Raw genomic sequence first — 20,137 nt, forward strand, 5'->3', positions numbered from 1 at the left:
GCGGCCAGCTTGGCACCATGGACGGGAATGGGCTGACCTGCCCAGCCTCACTCAGCAGCATCGGGAGACCGTGGCCAGCTTGGTACCGTGGACGGGAACAGGCTGACCAGCCACAGACGCCATGCTCACTAGTGATGCCGGAAACGCGTGTTGAGTATTGAGTGCTGCTGGGCACCATGACGAGTGACACAGTGCTGGTTCTCAGGATGCCCCCTCCAGCAAGACAGACGGGGGCAGGAAGACCACTGGACCCATGTCCGATGAGGGGCTGGGGGGGTGCCCATGGGATGTGTGCTCAACTGAACTCCAAGGTCAAGTCCAGGAGGGTCCTCTTTGAGCGTGTCCTGAGGAAACGGGGCGGCCACAGGGCGAGTGTGGGGAGCGCCCTGCCCGGCCGGGGAAGGTGCGCGGGGTGTGGGGCACGGGCGTGTGGGGGCACAGGGGCTGGAAAGGCACAGGGCCCCCTCACGTCAGGCTTCTGCCTGGGGCAGGAAGCCTGTGTGTGGCTCTGAGTCCTGGGAGCTGAGGACAACGTGGTCGTGAAGGTCACTGCGTTCATTGTTGCTGCACGTCTCACCGTTGGTTTATTTTGCCCCGTGCTTTTGTCTCTGGTGAAGTGCATGCTGGGGGGCAGGGGGGGAGGGGGCATTTTTGCCAGAGCCCTCCGGCCACAGGTCCCCCTCCCCTCACCCCCGTCCCCCGCCAGGACTGGGGATTTCTCCCCAAATGCATATTTCTGTCCCGTATTCGATGTTTGGATCACTGAGGGGTTTAGTGGATTGTTTCACTTCCTGTTTTCTGTGCCTCACAATCCCCAACAAAGATGCAAGAGGTGATGTCACCGTTCAGTGTCAGAGATAAAGCCAGGAGAGAGGGGTTTTCACGGTGGCACTGTCTCTTCTCCGGCTTTCCAGACGCACAGGATTAAGTGTGACAAGTCGACAGGTGTCATCGAGATGGTGATGGATCAGTTCACTACTGACAACGAGGGCACCTACACCGTGCAGATCCACGACGGGAAAGCCAAGAGCCAGTCTTCTCTGGTCCTTATCGGAGACGGTAGGGAGACCGAGGGTTTCCACACGTCCATAAAAAAAAAGAAAAAAGATTCATAGCAAATTCTGTTCACTGGAGAGAAACAAACATCTTATGTTTTGTCTGTCTGTTTTTCCCTGTCCACGTGGAGTTTAGCGTTCAAGGCTGTCCTGGAGGAGGCTGAGTTTCAGAGAAAAGAATTCCTCAGGAAACAGGGTAGGTATTGACTTGCTTGCGCCCGAGTAGCACATGGCGAAGATTTAGGGTTTGAATGTTTATGTGAAGCAATCCCTACCTGATGACCAATGATTCGATGCTGTCTTCATGAGCCAGAAGTTGGATCATTTCTAATCTCCAGATGTTAGGGTCCTTTTCTGTTCTTTGACCTTTTCCTCTATTTCATCTGGATATTTTTCCTTTTTTTTTTGCCTTTAAAACCTTAGAATCTATTGTTTAAAGTCCACGTGTGCTGTCGCTCTGCGTGTCAAGGGAGGGACCGACTTACTCAGGCTCAGTGTCTGACTTGTTAACTAACTAGTCTCTTTTTCACACGGCTGGGAGATAATGTTTTTCCCAAACACGCATTTCCATCAGGGGGTGCTTTGGGTTAGACACTTGAAGGACTCCATGCCTGTCAGATAGGCTCCCCTCCTGCTGAACCAGATGTGTTCCCCCCACGCCCCCGGGCCAGCTTTCTGGATGAGCCGGCTGGTTTACGTAATCTCTCCGTGGGGCTGGCCCAGTCCGCCTCCCTGTGGCGCTCCGAGGCCAGCCCTGGGCCCTCTGGCCTCACCTACCGTTTTGGGGTTTGTGACTTGAGCTCTTGTGTTTTCTGTCACATCCATAACACCTCCTCCAGGCAGAGCTCGGTCCTTAGCAGACAACCTTTAGAGGAAACAATGCATTGCAGATATATTGTTTTAAAAATGCATACTCACCAGCTACAAAGAAAAAATGGATCTATTTTAGAGCCTAAAAAATAACCCAAGGGCCTATTTTTTTACAGGATTTTAAAAATATGGGATTTTTATGCCTTTTGAAAATAAATTAGTATATGGATTATGAAATATAACACCAAAACATTCTTTTTATTTTTGTTTTTATTTTTAGTAGTCAAAATACATGTTTCATTTCACTCGTTTCCTACATTCTGAACTTTTTAAGTTTGTAGAATATGTTTATATGAAAGAATTCAATCAATATTTTCTAAAGCTGCCTGTATCCTTGTGTTGAGTGGGCTAGTAACATTCTTTCTTGTATATGATTTACATACTTCTGCATTTGTTTCAGATAAAAATATTTTTAAAATACATAAATCCATATTTGGTTTCAAAATATGATGCTTTTACCAAATTGCAGGTCAAGCTACATTTCTTCACCTTCTCTGTATTGATTCTCCCATTTTAAAGTTTTTACACACCAGCCCATTGGGCGTTCAGTTAGCCATGTGCCTTGAGAAGAGACAGGACTCCCTTCCTCCTTCTGGGGAGCAGGAGGTCAGATGTTGGCAGCACGCTCCACTCAGGAACTGAGGTGTCAGGGACGTCCGTGCCACACACACGGCAGCCTCGTCCTGTGTGCCTGTCATCTCGGTCCACGCTGAGCAGCTGTGTCCTGCTGCCAGAAATGCACACCAATAAATGCATGTGCACACACACATTCATATACATGCACACACACACATTCACATGCATACATATATATACACACATGCACACACATGCACGCACACACATGAGCAAACACATACACATATGCACACATGCACACATTCATACATGCACACACATACATGAACATATGCATATGCACATACATGCATACACACATGCATATATATATGTATCCATATACACGCACACAATACATATATACACACAGGCATACACCACACATATATGTTCACATATACACATGTAAACACATGCACACATTCATATACATGCAAACACACATATACATGCATATACACATGCATATATATACACATGCATACACCACAATACAGCCATATACACACGTACACACACATATACACATATGCACATATATCCATATACATGCAGACATACATATATACACAATATACATATATATATACATATGTACATATAAAAGCATACACACATGCACACACATACATCCATATAGACACATATGCATACACACATACTCACATGCTATACATGCATACATACATACACACGTGTACATGCATAAACCCACACACACATATATACATATACATGCATATGCACGCACACGGTATAGGACTGACATATCTATGTGTTAATGTGTACTATATATTATTGCTCTTTACTTTTTTTTTGTTTACAGAGACAGAGAGAGTCAGAGAGAGGGATAGATAGGGACATACAGACAGGAACAGAGAGAGATGAGAAGCATCAATCATCAGTTTTTTGTTGCGAGACCTTAGTTGTTCATTGATTGCTTTCTCATATGTGCCTTGACCGTGGGCCTTCGGTAGGCTGAGTAACCCCTTGCTCGAGCCAGCAACCTTGGGTCCAAGCTGGTAAGCTTTTTGCTCAAACCAGATGAGCCTGCGCTCAAGCTGGCGACCTCGGGGTCTTGAACCTGAGTCCTCCGCATCCCAGTCCGACGCTCTATCCACTGCGCCACCGCCTGGTCAGGCCATTGCTCTTACTTTTTAAACTCTCTCCCCTACCCCTCAGGCCCTCACTTTGCTGAGCAGCTGCACTGGGATGTGACGGAGGAGTGTGAAGTCCGGGTGTTCTGCAAGGTGAGGGTCAGGGCCGGCAAGGGTGTGGGCTCAGTCTGTGACTTCAGGGGGGCTGGGGCTGGCATGCAAGGGGTCGTTGCTGAGAGGGGAAGGCTTGGGGTGGGTCGGCTGTCTGGGGAGAGTGGGGGGTTCAGAGAGGTGTGCTCGTGCTGGTCTCTCCAGGTGGACTCGGGCCTCGGCCTGAGTTCTAGGACGGGTTCAGGTCTGAGTGACGTCTGGCTGCATGGACATGCTGGGGGGGAAGGTGTCCTAGGTAGTTGGGGTTTTGTCTGATAGTGGTACAGCTGGTCGACCAGCTGTCTAAGCTGAGCGGGAAGGTGATGGGGCCGGGTGGGTTAAATGAAGGAGCAGCAAGCCCGTCCTGGGGTGACAGAGTCCTGCACAAGGGCCAGAGGGACCAGCAGTGCTGACCGGTCAGCTCGACCAAAGAGAACACAGCAGATGTAGAAAGGGAACCACCACATGGCGCCCCTGAGCACAGGCTGTTAGTTTATGTGGGGAAATGGCAACTTTCTCAAAGGACTGTTGTACACAAGGAGGTGTGTGTCTGCGAGGGTTTGGACGTGAGCACTGCACGTGTCTGTTTTCTGGACGGCGACTTGGAGGGCAGTGCGGCTGGTGGGTCTGCGTGGGGGTTTGCTCCTTATTCCTGGGACCAGAGCCGTAGGCTCGGCAGGAAGAAACAGATGCTGAGGCCACCTCCGTGCTGTGTGCCCCCCTGGGGACGTTTGGTGACAGTGCACGTTCCCTCACAGAGTGGTCCATGAAACACAGATACTTGAGAAACTGAACAAGTACGACTCGAGCTTTTGCCATTTAATGCACTTAATTTGCATATTGTACCTGACCTGTCCAGGGATGGCCAGGGGGGACGATTTCAAAATGTTAAGTAAAAGCTTCCTGAGCTGGAGTTGTTTGGTGACAATCCAGCCTACCGCTGATACCAGCTCTGGTTCTGATACCAGCTCTGGTTCTGACCTACCGTTGATACCAGCTCTGGTTCTGATACCAGCTCTGGTTCTGACGGTAGAAAGAGAATCCGACTTCCAGTCCAGTGGGGACGCTCCCTCCACGAATTCCATGCACACGTGTGACACAGGACGACCTTCCTGTGTCAGGCACGCTGCTACACCCAGGGTACACATGTAAGACACGCAGGAGCCCTGCTGTGTGGGACCGCATGCTCCTGCTGTGGCCAGCCCGGCAGTGACAGAGCCACCTGGACGTCCTAGACCCACTGCCTAAAAACACAGGGAGAGTGTTCTTGTCATCACTCTTCCTGCACACGATGTGAGTGCAGAATCCCACGTGATCAGTGCCTTCTGCGTGTAGACGGCCCAAATGCCTTCTCATCCGTAGCACGTGTCCATCGGAGCATGGGACTCTAGCGGCCACCCATCTGGGATGCCGTGAGCTTAGTGTCCGGTTCAAGCTAATGTCAGAGATTTCAGGAGGAGAGCCCTCATCCCCACTGGGCTTAACTGGGGCTAAGGTTTCTTTCCCTCTAGGTAGGTGCACCCGGGGTTGTCATTCTGCTGAAGAAGTGGCCACCACACAGGGCTGCAGACCTCTGAGAATACGTTACACTGTTTAAAAATGTAAAACGCACTGCTCGCAACTTGTCTTCATTGTTGACGTTGTACATAAACCCCAAAGACCCGTCTGGTTCCATGGGCTGCGACAGGAGGGGTCCTTCCCTGTGGGAGCGTGAGGGCTTCGCCGTCTCGGAAGCTGGAACTAAGGCATGCATTTGCCATCGTCGGGACGGACGGCTTTTCCACGAGCCTCTGTCTGAGACTGTCTATAATAAAGATGGTTCCTGGTACGGTCTGCAATCTGAAACCGGAAGAGACGGTCCTCTTGTGAGCCAGAGTGACTCTGTGCTAACCGCGGGTTCCTGCCTTGCAGGTGGCCAACACCAAGAAGGAGACAGTGTTCAAGTGGCTGAAGGATGATGCTCTGTATGAGACGGACACTCCGCCTGACCTGGAGAGGGGCGTCTGCGAGCTGCTCATTCCGAAGGTACCGCACACCCAGCCGCTGGACCGACAGACAGGCTGGGCTTCCCCGTGACTTAACCTCGCCCGGTCTCCCAGTTTGTGTCCTGAGTTTTGGTGGCATGCACAGAAGACGTGTTAGCCCATATGACGTTTTCTAGGGTGACCTTGACTTGACCCACACGTGGGATGTGATTTTTCCGTAGATGTCAAAGAAGGACCATGGTGAATACAAGGCCACCCTGAAGGACGACAGAGGTCAAGATGCATCCATCCTCGAGATATCTGGCAAAGGTGAGACCTCGCGTGTGCCGAGAAGAAACCCGTTTTGCCAACAGGATGAGGTGTGTTCCGCGGGCACCTTCTCCTGTATCCGGGGCTGCAGTGCCCATTGGTTTTTAGCAGGAGGCATAAAGGAAAATAGATTTGTACATTAGCTGCATTCAAAAGCCGTTTCCTTGTTCTAGAAGAATGGATGTTCCTTTGGGTTTCCGTGGAAATGTCATTTTAGTCTATTGTCATGAGCCGAGTTTAATCCCACTCCTCACGTAGTTAAAATGATTGAAACTGTGATCAGGCGATTCAGTTACACGGCAGGATTTATGTTGTGCAAAGGCTCCTTGTTCCTTGTTTAAAAAGTGAATAGGTCCGGAGGACTTATTACACACGTCAGCCTGTTATGAACAAGTACAGGCCATTGTTAGTATTTTATTTATCCCATGAATGTCACGGTTTTCTGCATCAACGTAATTAGGCATGAGGCTACACGCAGTAACGGTGTGTCTGCTCTCTCCCGCAGTCTACGAGGACATAGTGCTGGCCATGAGCAGAGTCTGCGGTGAGTGGACGCCCTCTAATTCCCAGTCACCCTGGGTGCCAGCTTCACTGTTTCCCGGGGTGGGCACTGGCCACTGCTGGGAGTTAATGGGGTCATGCTGCCCGTCGGCAAGGGCTCCAGGGAGAGGGAAGAGAGGTCACCTGACAGCCTCAGGGAGAGTTCTTCAGGGATTTTCCAAACTGGGTTTTTTTCCTTTCTTTTCCAAGTGAGAGGAAGGGAGGCAGAGAGACAGACCCCCACATGTGCCCCGACCGGGATCCACCCAGCAAGCCCACTAGGGGGCGATGCTCTGCCCACCCGGGGCGTTGCTCACAACCGAGCTGTTTTCAGCACCTGAGGCTCCTCCCCACTGGTTTTTTTAATTGAATTTATCGGGGTACCAGTTCAGGTGCACTCCACAAAGCCATCCTCAGTGCCCGGGGCTGATGTGCTTGAGCCAATCGAGCCTTGGCAACCAGAGGAGAAGAGAGAGAGAAAGAGAGATAGAAGGGGAGGGAGGGGTGGAGAAGCAGGTGGGCGCTTCTCCTGTGTGCTCTGACTGGGAATCGAACCCAGGACCTCCACATGCTGGGCTGACACTCTACTGCTGAGCCAGCCAGCCAGGGCTGTGAAATTCTTTACTAAGGGGTGCAAACCACATTTCATTCTCATCAAAAGCTTCACAGTGCACACCTTTGAGCAAAGGAAGGCTTTTTTCCCCTCCCCTGATACTTGGGAATAAGTCCTTTGACTGAATCCCCTAAGGACAATCACTATAGAATACCACGAATACTTTGAATCATCCTGACAGCATTCAGCAGTTTTTCCAGCAGTTCTGCTGAGTTTAGTGCTTGTGTCCGAAGTGAAAGGGCACGGGGCAAGCGTACAGACTCTGAGGCCGACAGAGCGTGGGACGCCCGGTGGTGGGACTGCGTCTGGGCGGTTGAGCCGCGGTCCCGAGCAGAGCCCCCCTGCGGACGTGGCCGCCCCTCCCGGGTCTGAGGGTGTGTGCCTTGTTCTCCGCAGGCCTGTCGGCGTCTCCCCTGAAGGTACTCTGCACCCCGGAAGGAATCAGGCTGCAGTGCTTCATGAAGTATTTCACCGAGGAAATGCGGGTGAACTGGTACCACAAGTAAGTGCCACGGCCCTGGCCGGCCAGCTGTGCCGTGGACAGGGCGGTGCCCACCCTCTCCAGACGCTGCAGTTCTGAGAGATGTTGGTGCGCCTCCGCTTGGGGCAGGGGGCCGTCGTGGCTCTGGGGGTGGGAGAGGGTGACGGGAGGAGGAGACGGGCAGAGATGCCCGCGGGGCACAGACACCGATTCTTCAGTGTCTGGGTTTGGACACGGGTAGGTATCTCCTGGGAACACGTTGTGTCTGGAACTCGTCAGACACCTGCTCCAGGAAAGACGAGATCTGGAAACCCTGCTCCAACGTCCAGTTGCTGGTTTCTCAGCAGAACAGTTTAAAAAAAGGACTAAAGCTATTGCTCCCTCTTTTTTAAGCCCAATGGTTAAAATAAAAGGAGAGGGGAGCCCGCCGGGCGCTGTGTGAAGAGCAGGTTTTTGGCACCCCTCTTCACTGCCCATGGGTCCCAGGTCTGACTGCTCAGTGACGCTGCATCAGATAAAGGCCACCAGGGGCTGACAGGGGAGGTGGTGGCCGCCCACATCGCAGACTCGGTGACGTGGCCCCAGTTCCCCGTCCTCTCTTCCCAGACAGAACTAGGGATGCGAGGCGACGAGGGTTTCTTTAGCCCCTTTCTAACGAAAACATGGCGGTTGTGTTTTCCTGCTTGGTGATCAAACAGTGTTAAGCGATTTGTTACACCCCATTCTGTACTTACAGTCTGTCACTACCATACAACACGGGGTTGTCCTCCACTATCTGGCAATGAAAACACAATTCCTAGCAGGTAACAGCTGGACAGACAGGACTTCCCACCTTCGGGGGGGGCCCGAGAAGCACCTGTTGCAGATGTTCCCACAGACGCGGAATAGTCTGTGTGACCGGGTGGCACGCAGCCAGTCGAGGCGAGTGGGAGTCCCTTGAAGTGCCAGCTAAGCCAGGACGGCTGCTCCTCGGGTGGAAATACAGTCAGAGATCCAGGCCTGTGGGCGGGTCCTTCTGGAGGGCGGGGCCACAGAGGGCGTGGCCTTCCTGGAGGGTGGGGCCCTGGGCGGGGCTTCCCCGGAGGGAGCTGGAAGCCGTCCAGGAAGCCCTCAGCACGATGGTCCTCCCGTTCTCTTGCTCAGAGATGAAACCCACGCGTCATCTGGGAAGGGCCGGACCTCTGGCTGGCTAGGTGTTGACTGCTGACGACCTGGCTGGGTCCAGTCACTGAGGCATTTCATGGTGTCTCTATAGGAGAAAAAGACAATAGCTGGTTTTAAAAAAAGTTTATTTGGAAAATTTAATGGGGTGACATTGATCAACAGGAGTACATAGGTTTCAGGTGAACCTCTCCATAGCATGTGAACTGTTGATTGTGTTGTGTGCCTTTCACTCAAAGTCCAAGCACTGTCTGTCACCTTCTATTTGTCCCTCTTTACTGCCCTTCCCCCAGCCCTTCCCCCCCTTCCCCCCTCCCCTGGCAACCACTTCACTTTTATCTTTGTCCCTTAGCTGGCTTGAATCTCAGTGGTTTTGTGTGTGTGTGTGTGTATGTGTGTGTGTGACAGAGACAGAGAGGGACAGATAGGGACAGACAGATAGGAAGGGAGATGAGAAGCATCAGTTCTTTGTTGCAGCTCCTTAGTTGTTCATTGATTGCTTTCTCATATGTACTTTGACCAGGGGGCTACAGCAGACTGAGTGACCCCTTGCTTGAGTCAGCGACCTTGGGCTCAAGCTGGTGAGCCTTGCTCAAACCAGATGAGCCCACACTCAAGTTGGCGAGTCGGGGTTTTGAACCTGGGTCCTCCACATTCCAGTCTGGTGCTCTATCCACTGTGCCACCGCCTAGTCAGGCTCAATGTTTATTTTAATTAAACTCAGGAAACTTCACCTGTGGAGGCCCCCACAATCTCAGGGGGGAACTGGGTGGGGAGGGGAGACGCTGAGACACCTGTCCATGTCCCCCGACCCCAGCATGTGTGTCCCCACTCAGTGTGTCATGTGTGGTGGGGCGGCTCCATGGGACACACAGAGCAGGGTGGGTGGGATGGCCCTTCTGGCCCCACGGAGTGGCTTTGAAGCCCCTGTGAGTGTCCTCGCTGGGCTCCTCCCTGTTTCGGGCTGGAAGGTAATCTGTGGAATGGATGGATGCCCCTTTTGCTTAGCCGTCCATCACTGATGGACATGCGTGTGTCATTTCTACCTGCGGCTGCTGTGGACACTGCTGCCATTCACACGGCGCCCGGGTCTCTGTTTGAGCCTCTGTTTTTGGTTCTTCGGGGTTTATATCCAGAAGTGCCGTTGCTATATTATACATAATTAAACATTATTTTTTGAGAAAAACAGTGCCATACGATGATGTAGGGTATTTTTAAAGTCCTTTAGGTTGTAGCCAACAAGCGTACACTAAATAACAACGTTTCTTTAAAAGTGTTATGTTTAACATTAGGAGGTTTCCAGATCTGAGCCACTGATGTAAATAATAAATTACTAATACCCAAGAACGTACCGTGACGGAAGCCCCAGCCGGGCAGACGGGCGTCCCCCCCACGGCTGAGGATTCTGCCCTGGAGGCATCTTACGGACCGTACGTTTGAGAGTCCGAATTCCAACCCGTCCCTGTCGCTCTTTCCTGTTAAAGGGACGCTAAGGTCGCGTCCAGTGAGCACATGAGGGCCGGCGGCAGCGAGGAGATGGCCTGGCTGCAGATCTGTGAGCCCACGGAGAAGGACAAAGGCAAATACATGTTTGAGATTTTTGACGGCAAAGATAACCACCAGCGCGTCCTCGACCTGTCCGGCCAAGGTGAGACGATCATCCGTCAGCCTCTCTGACCTGGCAGTTAAGAGCTCCACTCAGGATGCCCACGGGAAGGCCGTCGGGTTTTGTGAGTTTCGTGTGGGGAAACCATTTCCAAGTCACCAGCGGATTCACCTGGCTGTGTGCCAGCTTTTATCAGGGGGACCCCTTCCCTCCCCCAGTGGAGCATCCCAGCTCGTGCGTGGGAGCCGAGCCTGCTGGAGCCCCCCATAACGTTGATGTGTTTCCTTGCAGCTTTCGATGATGCCTTTGCAGAATTCCAGCAGCTGAAGTAAGACCTGCCTGTTTGGTCCTAATTTACCGTCTAGGGTGGGGGGTGTGTGTGTGGGGGGGTCGGGTGCCTCGCAGTTGGTTTGGGCCGACTGTGGGAATGCCTCAGGGGTGCCCAGGTGACCCGAGGCGTGTCATTTCCTGGGAATGGGCCTAAAAATGGCAAGGGAAGCAGTTTTTATGGGGAAGGGCAGGCCTTCTTCTCATAAACCCTCAGCATCTCTATAGAGTAACTTCTAGAGTCATGGTAACCCTGGGTTGGTTCAGTGATTAAAATGACACATTTCTGAATTAGTGATCATTAGGGCAACACATCACCAAGAGCAATTAAAAAAAAAAAAGTTATATATTTAGGTTCTATTGAAGACTTTGTATTTTGAAAAAGCCCCTTTCATTTCAGAGAAAAATTGAGATAAAGGCATAGAGATTTCTCACATCCCCTGCTCCTCCTACCTGCCCAGCCTTTCCTGTTAGCAACACCCCTCCAGACGGGCCGTTTGTCACCCCTGGTGAACCTGCACTGACACGTCACTGTCACCCAGAGTCCACAGTGGACATCGGGGTCACTCTGTGTTGCACATTCCGTGGGTTTGGACAAATGCACGATGACAGGTGTCCATCAACACAGTGGCACAGAGAGTGGCTTTCCTGCCCTGAAACCCTCTGAGCCCCACTGGACATCCCTCCCCGGTATGTCCGAGCCCCTGACAACCGCTGACTGGTCACCGTCCCCATAGCGTTGCCTTTCCCAGGATGTCACCGAGTCGGACCACACAGTGTGGAGTCCTGTCACACAGGCTCTGTAGTGGCGTGTGCAGGAGGTCAGGTCCCTCACGGCCTTTCCCGGCTTGAGAGCTTATTTCGTCTGCGTGCTGAACACGATTCCATTTTTCAGTGCAGCTTGAAAAATAACTTAGGGCTTTTTTTAAGCGTGCACCTGAGTTTTAGAGCATCCGAAAAGAGCAGCCGTTGGCTGGCGCTAGGTCATTCGAATCAATGTCTGCTCCGGATGGACAGACCACCGAGATCCCATCAGAAACGACCTTTACAAATGCATCTCAGTGTCTCCTGCCATCGGCGCCCCTGCCTCTGTGAACGCTAAACTCCGCTGTGGGTTCCAGTGGCTGAGAGACAGGGCGCCCCCTCTCAGCACAGGCAGCGGGGACATGGGGAAAACGCAGAGCCGTGGTCCCCAGAGCCAGGGGCGTCCTCCGGAGAGAAAGCAGATCCCCCTCCCCCGCTAACCCCTCACACGTGGATGCTCCCTGTGGACTGCGGTTTCTCACGCCTCTCTCCCTTCTCTCCCCTCTGCCCCGTGATGCTCAGGGCGGCCGCGTTCGCGGAGAAGAGTGAGTACCTGGTGGATGAGAACCAGCGCGTGTGTCCTGCTGGGGGGGGGCAGGGGGCCGTGCTGCAGGGCGTTCGCTTGTGTGTTCAGTGACACGCAGACCTTCTCGCCCCTGTGGACACCTTCCATCCTCCTTACTGCCCTCCTGATGCCACCAACACCCCCACCCCCTGTCCCCCTGGCCGGCCCGCTCAGCATTGCTCCTCACACCCTCTGGCCACCTGTCTGCCCCCTGCCGTCACCCACCTGAGCTGTGTTGTTTTATGAGATGGTCAGTCAGGTGCGGCCACAGAGGAGACAGAGAAGCTCAGGAAACGGAGCTAACCACACCTGCGAGCTCTAGACACTCACCAGGCTGGGAGGGGAAGCACCGGGGCGGGGTAGGGGTCGCTCAGGAGGCTGAGGGCCGGGCCTGGGACCATGTCGGTCACGGGGTCCACTGGGCTTTCCCCGGCAGAGGGGGCGGGCACGGGAGCACGCAGGGCTGGACAGAGTCCTGGGGCTTTGGGCTGTGGGCATGGTCTGGGTTGCCTGGCAGCAGGCCCTGGGATGGGCGGGGTCCCGGTTGCCTGGCAGCAGGCCCTGGGATGGGCGGGGTCCCGGTTGCCTGGCAGCAGGCCCTGGGATGGGCGTGGTCCCGGTTGCCTGGCAGCTGGCCCTGGGATGGGCGGGGTCCCGGTTGCCTGGTAGCAGGCCCTGGGATGGGCGTGGTCCCGGTTGCCTGGCAGCCGGCCCTGGGACTCAGTCCTGAGAGTTGCCTGCAGGGGCAGGGCAGGTGGGGGCGCTGGCTCTGGGTGGCCACCTGTACCAGGTGTGCTCACGGCTGGGTTGGAGGGGCAGCCTCTCTCCAGCCTGGGAGGTTCTGAAGATGTCAGGACATCATAATGTGCAGGAAATAAAAATAGTGTCTGCACAACACGCCACCTTGTACAGCCAGGTTCTCCAGACACAGGGACCCCTCTCTCTTCCCGAGTGGGTTAGGGCCAGGCCTACCTTTCCCTAGGTGACCCTGGGGTGCCACTTCTCCATCCTCACAGCCCTGCTCACACCCCTCATGCCCCCAAAACCCCTCACAGCCTCCCGCACAGGCCAGTGCCCTCCTCGTGCTCACTCTCCATTGCACGTGTGCACGTGTCCTCTGTGCCCACCCTCCACCACACATGTGTATACGTGTCCCCCATGCCCCGCTCTCCACCACACATGCTGTTCACACGTGTTCCCTGTGCCCACCCTCCACCACACACGCTGTGCACACGTGTCCCCCATGCCCACTCTCCACTGCACGTGCTGTGCACACGTGTCTGCCGCACCCTGCCCTTCGTCACACGTGTGCTCATGTGCTCAGCATGGGCAGTGGGAGGAACAGCCTTGGTGGTGGTTGCTCAGCGGCGTCCCCCTCGTGTTGCAGATCGTGGCAAGGTGATTGGTGGCTTACCTGACGTGGTGACCATAATGGAAGGCAAGGTAAGGACAGACAGCAGGACCCCAGCGGCACGGGCTCAGCAGTGCACTTGGCCATAGTGAAGGGCCGTGTAGGGAGCGGGGCAGTGGGTGTGTGCCGCCCGGCTGCAGGGTGCCGGGGCTGGTGCTCCTCACGTCCTGCTCGTCCTGGCTACCGCTGGCAACCCTGGTGCTCAGTGTTCTGAATCCACAGACGACAGCAGCTTTGCCGTCTGGGGACACGCTGCCCGACTCGGGCACCACCCTGCAGGTCTTGTGGCCGCTCCTGGTCCCACGCCTGTGCGTCCACCAGGTCCTGCTGCCCCTGGTCCCAGGTCTGGTCAGGGCAATAACTGAGCAAGGATCGGTGGCCACACCCACACCCACAGGCCCCACCTGCCCACTGTGGTGGGGAAAGATACGAAGAGACCGAAATGATAGCCAGAGTTTTACCTGTTCGCCTGTCAGTGGGGTTGTTGATACCCCATCCATACGTCTCTGGGTGCTTCAGGGGTCCTACCCCAGTGTCTCAGGACTTCCAGGGTGAATTTTATCGGCCAAAGTGTGAAAGTGTGTAGATCTGTTCTCTGGCAGCTAAACAAAGCCCAGAGCTGAGGCTGAATGGCCCTGGGGCTCATGACAGAGACGTCACTGGGGTTTTCAGTGGTGTGTCGTCATCCCGGGCTCGAAGCCTGTGTCAGTGTCTGCCATCGTTGCTGCAGCCAACTTACTCTATCTAACATGACGCCCTCTCTGGGTTTGCCAGAGGACCCCACATCTGAATATAAAGGAAAGTGAGAAACACGCTGAAAATGTCAACTGTGATACATAGATACATTTAATTGCCCTTAAATCCTTTTTTTTTTTTTTTTGCGACAGAGGCAGAAAGAGGTACAGATAGGGACAGACAGACAAGAAGGGAGAGAGATGAGAAGCATTTGTTCTTTATTGTGTCACCTTGGTGGTTCATTGATTGCTTTCTTGTATGTGCCTTGACCGAGGGCTACAGTAGAGTGAGTGACCCCTTGCTCAAACCAGCGATCTTGGGCTCAAGCCAGATGAGCTCATGCTCAAGCTGGCAACCTTGGAGTCTTGAACCTGGGTCCTCCGTGTCCCAGTCTGACGCTCTAGCCACTGCACCACCGCCTGGTCACGCTAATTGACCCCAAATCTTTTAATTGGCTTAGCCCGTGGATTAAAGCTAAGAAGGAATAGAAAAAAATAGCACCGAGTTTTCTCACGAGCTGCTGCATGAAACTGCACTTGTCTGTATGCTGGTCTTTCAGACCCCGGTGTCTGGCGAGTGCTCACATATAAAAGAGCAGCTGACAGTGAGTGCTGGGAGGGACCAGTGTGCACAGCCCCGTGTGGCAGAGGGCCGGCGCCATTCAGAGGGGACCTGACCTTTGTCTCTCTCTCTCTCCCCTCTCTGCCCTCCCCGCCCTCCCGAAGACCTTGAACCTGACCTGCACGGTGTTCGGAAACCCCGACCCCGAGGTGGTGTGGTTCAAGAACGACAAGGACCTGGAGCTCAACGAGCACTTCTCCGTGAAGGTGGAGCAGGCCAAGTACGTCAGCATGACCATCAAGGGCGTGACCGCGGAGGACTCCGGCAAGTACAGCATCAACGTCAAGAACAAGTACGGGGGCGAGAAGATCGACGTCACGGTCAGCGTGTACAAGCACGGCGAGAAGATCCCGGACCTGCAGCCGCCCCAGCAGGCCCAGCCCAAGCGCCTCCCGGCCTCCGACTCCGCCCCCGCCCCGTGAGGGCCGCGCCCCCACCTCCCGGCGTGCTGTGTGCTGTGCCCTCGCTGTGACGCCCGCCCCGTGTGCCAGACAGGGACCCCACGTGGTGCTTCCAGCTTAGCCACTCCTCAGTCTTAGCTTAGGTCCACTCAGCAGGAGGCCAAGGGCTCTGGGCGGCGGCTGCCCGCGCCCGGGCTTGGACTCTCCGTGCCAGCGGTGCAGCCGCTCCGGCGTCCTGGGTGGAGCCTCTTATGCCCGAGACCTGGTCTCTCTGTTTCCTCTTGCTTCTGACGAATAAAACCTTAAGTGGCAACTAGTTGTGGCTCTCCCGCACCCTGCCGTCCCTAACACACCCCCTCCTCGCCCGATTCATGGTGGTCAGCGTGCAGGGTCGTGGCTGGGAGCCTGACCCCCAGAGCCGCGGTGGGGGGGGGCACTCTCTGGAGAGAAGCGTTACCCTCGGGGCTCGGTGGTGGTGAGGTGAGGGGACCTGGTGGAGAGGGACGCCCACAAACGACAATCCCTGGGGGGGGGCACCTGAGCCAACAGAATCACTGAGCAGTTCTCACACCGCAGTTCCTCAAGTGTCTGCAGAGGAAAGTGGGAGGCAGAGGTGGCTGTGTGCTCTCTTTTTCTAAAATCATTTTCAGAGTTTTCAGTGACAGTTGACATACTCTGTTATATTCGTTTCAGGTGTATATACCCAGTGGTTAGACATCACATAACTTCCTGAGTGACCATCCTGACACACCTTGCACCCAACCCCAAATGTATCTCTCAACTGTATTCCCTGTGCTGCCCCTGACAGCCCTGACTATTCTGAAACCATCACTTGTTCTTGTTAATCCTCCTCCACCTCCCCCCCCCCAGGCCCCTCCCGACTGGCAGCCATTGAAACCTGCTGGGCACCAGTGGATCTGTTTCTGTTCTGGTTGTCCACTTACTCGGTTTCTTAGATTCCACTGCTGATAGATAGGTGTGCATCACCGTGTTGCTGTTTATCTGGTTTATCTTTTTCTCTTCCTTTTCTTAAAGAAGGCCCTTTGACGTTTTATGTGATACTTGTTTGGTGGTGATGAACTTTTTCAGCTTTTTCTTGTCTGGGAAGTTCTGGGTCTGCCCTTTGGTTCTCAGGGACAGCCTTGCTGGGTAGAGGCATCTTGGTTGTAGGTCCTTGCTTTTCATCACTTTGAATATTTCTTGCCACTCCTTTCCGGCCTGAACAGTTTGGGAAATCAGCTGACAGTCTTATGGGAGCTCCCCTGTCGGCAACTGACGGCTCTTCTCTCGCTGCTTTTAAGATGCTGTCTTTGTCCTTCACCTTTGGCATTTTAATTGTGATGTGGGGCTCAGTGGCACAGCCCCCCCGCCCCACCGCCCCCTGATGACCAGGCTGGCCACTGAGGCATACCTCCATGTGGGCTGTGCCCGCCTTCCTCCTGTACTTGAGCCTCGATGGGTGTTGGCCCGTCAGTGGGAGGGATTTACCACCAGGCTGATCAGCTGGAAGGGCTGGTGGTGACCACTGGCCACCGTGGGGGGTCAGCCGTGCAGGGGCTGGTGGTGACCACTGGCCACCATGGAGGGTCAGCCGTGCAGGGGCTGGTGGTGACCACTGGCCACCATGGAGGGTCAGCCGTGCAGGGGCTGGTGGTGACCACTGGCCACCATGGGGGGTCAGCCGTGCAGGGGCTGGTGGTGACCACTGGCCACCATGGAGGGTCAGCCGTGCAGGGGCTGGTGGTGACCACTGGCCACCATGGAGGGTCAGCCGTGCAGGGGCCCACCCCACAGAGCACAACTTGCTTCAGCGGGGCTCTGGTGCCTGAGTTCTCCCCTTGAGTGTGAGCTCATAGGGGTGGTAGGATCGTAACCCGGTGTGGTCTGAAGCTGTCCACTGGGTGCGCTGGCTCTGAGGCCTCCCAGGAGGTGCAGGCCAAGGCCCCAGGGTCAGCGGCCACCTGTGGTCTGCCCGGGCCCCAGGGTTATGAGCTACAGAACAATCTGCAGATGGCTCCTGCTGGGGCTGGGCTGGGAGGTGTCCAGCAAGGCCAGGCTGCACACCAAGGCCCGGGGTCCCTCAGTGAGAGGCGCAGGTCAGGCCGATGCCAGATGCTGCTTATTTGACAGATTTTTTGGAAAGTCTGGAGCCTCAGCCAACATCGACCATTTGTTTGGAAAAGCCATTAGAAACAGCTTGAGTGGGCCTGCCTGCCGGGTGGGGCAGGCCGGGCTGCTGGAGACTCAGACAGGGAGCTGACCTGCTGGTTCTGTGGGTGGGTGGTCTCCTCAGAGGAACGGTGGTCTCTGCCAGCAGTCTGTCTGCAGGAAGCTGTCCTCCCGCTCTTGCCTCCAGGCCGGACAATGCCGTTTGTCCCTGTGTGTGTCTCTGGCACCTTTCACGCTGCTGCCCCAGGGCTGGGGCTCAGAGGGGGTGAGTCCGAGTAAGTCCGTGCAGGGCCCGCTAAGAGGAGCACCTGGACTCCAGCGACCTCCGTCTCCCTCAGCCACAGTCCCCGCTGGTGTTGACAGCCAGACATTACGGGGACTTCTCTTCCTGGCTCTGGAACCCGGCGCTGGGACCCCTCACTCCTCAGGGGAGCACTTCTGCAGCCATAATATCTCTCCCCACTTTCTTTATCCACCACCCGTGGGTGTGGCACCAGCTGGTTCTGGATCTGCGCCCCTCCCCACAGGCTCTCTGTGGCTTCTTTGATTTTCTAGTTGTAGGACTTCCAGTGCGCCGGGTTCCAGGCGGTTCTGAATGGTGGTGGTTCTATAGGTGAGTTGCACGGTGGATGTGGTTGTGGGAGCAGAGGCGAGCACCGACTGTGTTTACCTAGGCCGCCATCTTGCCCGGAAGTCAAGGCCGTGTTCTCTCTACGTGGGTTGTGGGTTAACTAATGAGTGGGGAGGTAAGAGAGGACGAGAGCACGCATCGGAAGTGATCGCTGCAGGGGCCGTGGAGGAAAAGTCGGAACTCAGTTGACTCTGTCTCTTGGAGAGAATTAAAAAAAAAATTTGTAGGATCAGCACAACTCCTTTCTTTCAACTTTTTCTTTTTTTGGGGGGGGGAGGGGAACAGGCTGAAATTCCCCTGGCATAAACATCCTGTCTCATTGTTGTACGTTTATACGAAACCCATTGCTATATAGCAGGAGGAGCTGTGACAGTTTAGAACGGTATTTTCAGCTCACCACCTGCATAAACTACATAATTGCTAGAATTCTGCGGGGCACCAAAAAGATGTATTTTTTGCTGATCTGACAAAAAAAAAACCCAACAACAACCAACAGGTACACTTCTGCTTTTGTTCCCACCAGGTGGCTATGGTTGTGTTGGCTGTTGCCAGTTTTTCTATTCAACTATCTAGGGGGAAAGAGGTCAGCGCCCCCGACGAAGCTGTCAGGCAGTGCATGTTTCAAAAACTCTTGCAGCACACGGGTTGAAATGTGCTAATTTAGAATATTTTCTCTCTGAATCGTTAGGGCCCATTCAAACTCTGTGATGCCATGTTATGTTTCTGTAAGGTAATAAGAGAAACCCTGAAACGTAAACATGGCCCTCATGACACAGCCAGCTGAGCCGGGTTTCATGCAGGGTCGGGGGGGTCAGCAAGAATTTCTAGACTGACCTCCCCCTTCTTGTTGCGCAGGTGAAGACTGGCCGAGTTTATTATCATCTCTGCATAGAGGAGCAGGTGTTCTGAACAGCCTCGGCCGGGAAGGCCTGCGCTTTTCCGTGTCCAGCCTTTATTGAGTTAGAGCTCACTTATTTTTCAGTTTCAATAGTCATTTTGTTCAGCCAGTGTGGTTCACGGGAAAGAAGAAAAGAGGTCTGCATTGCTTCATTTATTTTCAAGTTATCTATCTATCTATCTATCTATCTATCTATCTATCTATCTATCTATTTTTTGTGACAGAGAGACACAGAGAGAGGGACAGATAGGGACAGACAGGCAGGAAGGGAGAGAGATGAGAAGCATCAGTTCTTTGTTGCGGCACCTTAGTTGTTCATTGATTGCTTTCTCATATGTGCCTTGACTGGGGGGCTACAGCAGAGCGAGTGACCCCTTGCTCGAGCCAGCGACCTTGGACTCAAGCTGGTGAGCTTTGCTCAAACCAGATGAGCCCGCACTCAAGCTGACGACCTCGGGGTCTCGAACCTGGGTTCTCCGCATCCCAGTCCGATGCTCTATCCATTGCGCCACTGCCTGATTGGGCTAGTCATATAATTTTTTCAGTAGGATTTTATTTTATTTTATTTTTGACCAGTTTAAGGTTCAGAGCAAAAGTTCGGAGAGGAAGGTATGAGGTTTCTCTGTCTACTTCCTGTCCCCCGACCTCCAGAGCCTCCTCTACCGTCAGCAGGAGGGGACCGGGTGAGGCATTTGTCACCACTGATGACCCTGCTCCGGGTCTGTCCCCACCCCCGGAGCTCACGGGTCCCGAGGGCCCCCCAGTGTTGTAGGCTCTGTGGGTGCTTCAGGCCTGGCCATGCTCCAGGTGGTGCTCAGAGAACAGGGGTGGGGTGGGCCCAAGGCCACCGCGGATCCGTCTCTCAGATGCAGACCTCCCTTAGAGAGCGGAAGATGATTAAAGGCACGGTACTGACCCCGGGGACAAGGACAGGTCCAGCCAGTGATGGATGGCAGGAAACAGCGGCTAACGTTGAAGACAGTAATGCGGCCCCTTAATCTCCATTTGGGTCCACATTAGAAGGAATTAAACATACCTTGTGAGGCTCTTAGTGTATCGGTAAAGCCATAAAAATATGTGAGCTGTC

General features: G+C 54.2%; 1 protein-coding gene across 1 annotated transcript in view; it reads left to right on the forward strand.

Moving 5' to 3' along the window:
- MYOM2 (myomesin 2) overlaps positions 1–15,668 on the forward strand; it is a 90,814-nt gene extending 75,146 nt beyond the window's left edge. Inside the window, exons 26-37 of the mRNA XM_066237816.1 lie at positions 915–1,059; positions 1,192–1,251; positions 3,729–3,796; positions 5,705–5,818; positions 6,000–6,087; positions 6,593–6,631; positions 7,637–7,742; positions 10,367–10,530; positions 10,780–10,816; positions 12,142–12,164; positions 13,572–13,627; positions 15,056–15,668. Coding sequence (XP_066093913.1) covers positions 915–1,059; positions 1,192–1,251; positions 3,729–3,796; positions 5,705–5,818; positions 6,000–6,087; positions 6,593–6,631; positions 7,637–7,742; positions 10,367–10,530; positions 10,780–10,816; positions 12,142–12,164; positions 13,572–13,627; positions 15,056–15,373 — 1,218 coding nt within the window. The 3' untranslated portion in view covers positions 15,374–15,668. The remainder of the gene's footprint in view (positions 1–914; positions 1,060–1,191; positions 1,252–3,728; positions 3,797–5,704; positions 5,819–5,999; positions 6,088–6,592; positions 6,632–7,636; positions 7,743–10,366; positions 10,531–10,779; positions 10,817–12,141; positions 12,165–13,571; positions 13,628–15,055) is intronic.
- The last annotated feature ends 4,469 nt before the right edge of the window (positions 15,669–20,137 follow it).

This window comes from Saccopteryx bilineata, chromosome 6 (genome assembly GCF_036850765.1).
Source record: "Saccopteryx bilineata isolate mSacBil1 chromosome 6, mSacBil1_pri_phased_curated, whole genome shotgun sequence".
Taxonomy (NCBI): Eukaryota; Metazoa; Chordata; class Mammalia; order Chiroptera; family Emballonuridae; genus Saccopteryx; species Saccopteryx bilineata.